General features: G+C 42.2%; 1 protein-coding gene across 1 annotated transcript; it reads left to right on the top strand.

Moving 5' to 3' along the window:
• The first annotated feature begins 1,185 nt into the window (after nt 1-1,185).
• Nucleotides 1,186-3,252, top strand: LOC110229089. Its single transcript, XM_021027963.1, has 4 exons — nt 1,186-1,423; nt 1,668-2,249; nt 2,336-2,463; nt 2,554-3,252. The coding sequence occupies exons 1-4, from the start codon at nt 1,186-1,188 to the stop codon at nt 3,250-3,252; spliced, it is 1,647 nt and encodes a 548-aa protein (XP_020883622.1).
• The last annotated feature ends 1,208 nt before the right edge of the window (nt 3,253-4,460 follow it).

The raw sequence follows: 4,460 nt of genomic DNA, 5'->3' as shown, positions 1-4,460 counted from the left end.
TTGATAAGAACGAAGTACAACAGGCCTTGCGAAATTGTAAGAGAAAAGAGTATATTGTATTGTTTGATAGTAGTAAGTAAAAAGATCTCTCCCTCAAACACATGCGTTTGAGGTTGTTTTTATACATAAAACATGATTAATGCGGTCATTCACTGTACATAATTATATTGATCCGCATTAATCATGTAAGTTACAATTTTGACCGAAACGGCTTGAACTTGAACTGTCTTGGGCTTCACATGGGCTTTCCGAACTCTTTCTTGCTGACTCCGAACTCCCGTGCGTTAATGCTACTGCGAGCCTTGAACAATATTCTCCTCGCTTCGGCCGAACTGTATGTTGAATAAGAGCGAACTCCGTAATGGTAAAGATCGAACTCTTTTAGTGAGCTGAATCGAACTCCCAACTGGTCAAGTTCAATAAAATATCTCGAATTCCGAGAGTATTATTATGTAATAATGACGTGGACAGATCCAAGTGGATCCTACCGAAAATGTGTGGGATCCGACCCCAACATTTTGCCCCCCAAGTCTTGCGAGCTGAGTGCTCGGCTTGGAAGACTTAAGTAAATAGTAATTAATGAATCGAGATCTTTAACATTCTGGAATTTCTCCACGTTTTACGCTGTGACGCCGATCTCGGATAATCAAATGATTTGATTTTCCTAACAACCGTCATCATTAATTTCTTAATTTTATATTAATACTGCAGGGAAAACTGTCCCGCTTCCCAATATTTCTGAGGCGGTTTTCCGCTAAATAGGGTTAAATGGAACGACGACTTTTACAGCGTACATTCACCCCAAAAAGCTTTTACCAAACCAGAGAAAGAAAAATCTTCTAGTAAAAAATTTATTCCCCAGCCGTTTATGTCTCAGACAACGAGGATGATAGTCAGGGAATCCTTGTTCCCAGAGGGAACGAAGTCTTCACCCAAAGTGGAGATAAATTCGGTCCGCATTTTAGGTCTCAATCGACCCATGCTTCCCTTGGCGCTCTTCGTCGCCTCTGCAACATCCCTCAGGAAATAGAATTCTCCCTTCCTAAACCCAATGAGTCTCCGGAAATAGTACGAGAAGGTTACTGTTGTGCTTACGAAGTCTATTTCAAAGGTTGCGGTTTATTTTTTCCCATACCGGAAGTTCTTCTTTTGTACCTCCTCCATCTGGGTATTGCTTTTCCCCAAATGGCTCCCAACTTTTTCCGATATGTCCTGAGTACCTTGACTGTTTCGGTAGAAGCAGGGTTTTCTCTCACCAGTAGCGAACTCTTAGGGCTATTTAGAGCCCGTGAATCCACAGCGGCGGGTATTTTTTCTATGAACCCTATCTTTGACCGTAACCTGATCGACGGAATGCCCTCGCATGATGGGCCTTGGAGGAAATACTGGTTCTTTTTCCGAGTCAATCCTCACTCCGTCCAAGGTCTTTCCGGTCTTCTTCTCCTAAATTGGTCGTCTATACTTGGTTAGAACCAACCTTTACTATTTTTTACTGTACTGTGTGAAAGAAATAGAATTCTTAACTCAACATTTTATTTCAGGGAATCAAACTATTCCCCGTCCAACTGTTGATTTCTTATCTTTCTTTCGAATCGTTTCCGAGGGTGAAACAAATTAGAATTCCTTCACCCTTCAACGTATTCATAATGCGGGGCTCGCTATCAAAGATGGTCAAACTCATCCCCTCGATCCTCCTTCTGAAGAGAAAGATGTCTCGAGCCTGAATGCCCGTGATAAAAGAAAAATCCTTGCCAAGACTAAGGCTCTTAAGGATCAATTATCCGAAATTGGGAAAAAGAAATGGATCGCCCCAATCTCAAGGGTTGGTAACTTCCACATGAAGACCCTCTTGGTCGATGACGGTTCTTTAGAAGCAGCTCTGTCAATTGCGGTGGATTCTCACGGAGCCGAGATTCCTAACAACCCTCCAATTGCTACCGCTATTTGCCCTTCCGTACAAGAGAGAGAGAGAGAAGTTACTTCTTCTCCTTATACAAAGAGGAAAGCTCCAGACTCAGATACTTTGTCAAACGAGAAACTCAAAACCGTCAGATTTAGTTCTCCGTTACGAGCTCCTAGCCCTTTGCATTCTGTTTTTCCTTCTTTGGAACCTTTAGACCCTGAGCTCCCTCTTCCGAGCGACATAGTAATTCCAGAAGAAATCGATGAATTGAGACCAGAGTTTCCTTCGTCTCAAGGGTTGAGTGTTAGTACTGAAAACCCTTCACCAGCTTCGATTTCTGAAACTGGTAAGTTTTTTAGAACGCGAGCCTTAGCAAGACTTGTTACAGACATCAGCTATTTTATTAATCTACTATTCTCCTTTGTTCTGTAGGCGGAGAAGAGATCGGGGACATCTTCCGGAGTTTTCAAACTAGGGGAGGGGCATCCCTTCCCCCTTTTTCAGTTTGGAGGCCGGAAATCCGTCAGATGTACGTCAATCGAGCTTGCCACCTATCCCAGGTTCGGAACTTCTTGATTTTTACTATGATAACCCCCTTTTAATTAAGTAAAATATTTTTGTCTGAATGACATTTTTTTTTTACTTTGAAGGCGTTTACGGAGACTAATGGAATGATCTTCCATTATGAGAATCTTCTTCACCAAGCGATGAGAGAGACCGCAAAGGCTAAGAAGGAGATCAATGAACATAAACTAGTCAATCAGTCTAACCGACTCGAGCAGGCGAAAGCCCTCGAGTCGTACTTCGAGAATATGAAGAAGACTTTGGCTGCTAACGAGCAACGCCTCAGAATTGCAAATGCTGAAAGAGATTCTGCGAGGTCTAATGCTCTTCGCTTGAAGACTGAGTTAGAAGAGGCTACGGCTTTGTCCGAGGAAGCGAGCCATAAGGCCGACTTTTTAGCAAAGACTAGGGCTCGCGAGATCGCTGAAGCCGAACATAACGCTCGAGAAGGAATGAGGGGCTTCGGTAGGCAACTTATTCAGTCTATCATGAAGTTTATCAAAGACAAAGAAGTCTGGACTAAACTTCAATCCGATCGAGCCGAGCTGAAGAGTAATCTAGACCTGATTGGGGGACTAGAGAATGGAAGAGTTTCGTTCGAGAATGAGAGGAGGGAAGTTACTGCCGAACTCGCTGCAGTTAAATCCGAGTTATCCTCGGCTTCCCGTCCTACTCTCGATCAGAAACAATTTTCTTTGGTATTTGGAGATTCCCCCTCTCAATTTGAGGTTGACGAAGGTTCTCGGCCATGCGAGGGTTCTCCAGAGGTAGAGGAAAGCTCTTAAAAAATTGTTTTGTTGAGTCCATGAGGACTACTCCGTTTGACGGAAATATTTTGTTTAATTAGTGTGACTGAACACAATCATGTACATGCTTCTGCATATGATTTTTTTTTATTTAAGTAAAACGTTTGGATGCGATTCTAGGTTTGCAAGTCCTAGCCCACCAAAGAGGTTTTATGAATTGTGAGAGATGAGCTGATCAGGCTCACTTGCCTTTTTTAAAGAAAAAATCTTAACAAGTATTTTTCCTCTGTCTCTTGAAAGCGAGGATGGAGCTCGGCTTAACTTCTTATCGAGGGATAAGATTTTTATAATTCATGAGAATTTTGCCGTAAAAATGACCATAGCCTAAAAATGACTTTGAAAGTGTTGGGCCATGTTTTAATTGGACCCGAAGTCTGCTCTAGCAGGCCCGCAATATATTATTATTTTTTAGGAAATCCGAACATCTTTCTCCTTTAAAAGAATTCTGAAAGACTCTCACAGTTTATTATAAGAAAAAACTGAAATATGCCGCTATCTTCTTTCAGATCAAGCTCAAGAATAACAACTTCAAACGGGGATCCATTGTTTGAATACGAAGACGGATTCTCTCCAAAGGGAGTCATTCACCCTACGTTTTTCATTTCCGAACGGAGAAAGAAAGGGTCAAATGTTATGACTTCTTGGAAAAGGTTCCCTTTCTAATTTTTAGTCTTTTCGGAACACTGTAAATTCTTTTCCGGACAGTTGACAAAATGTTTGTTCAAACAGATCGTCGGGAGACATAAAGTTTTATGCGATAAGAGACAAAGAATCGGAAGGAGGCGCCGTGCTCTTGATGAGCGCATAAAGAAAATGGAAAGAGAGATCCTTCGCCTGGAATCTGAACCACATGAATGGAAGAGGAACGGCTTAGACATCGTGGCCATCATTCCTACTTGTCTCCGAAGATTCCTCCGCATGCTAGATAAATTTTCTCATCTATCCTTGGCAACCAGCAACGGGTCCTCTTTTGTTTCGTGTTCTTCAGAGTTTCGGAGATTTCCGATGTTAAGGACTGAAGAGAACGAAGAACCGGAGACGAAAGCTATCGATGATTTCTCTGGTCCTCTCGATTTGTCCTCTGACGAGGGATTATCCTCTGAAATCTGTTCGGGATCCTCCATCTCGCTGGAATCATTAACGGGCGAAGACTTTTGATCGAACATCCTCTTATTTTTGTTTATAAA

This window comes from Arabidopsis lyrata (assembly GCF_000004255.2).
Source record: "Arabidopsis lyrata subsp. lyrata unplaced genomic scaffold ARALYscaffold_4, whole genome shotgun sequence".
Classification (NCBI taxonomy): domain Eukaryota; kingdom Viridiplantae; phylum Streptophyta; class Magnoliopsida; order Brassicales; family Brassicaceae; genus Arabidopsis; species Arabidopsis lyrata.
Note: the sequence above shows the minus strand (reverse complement) of the source record. Positions and strands in the feature narration are given on the sequence as shown.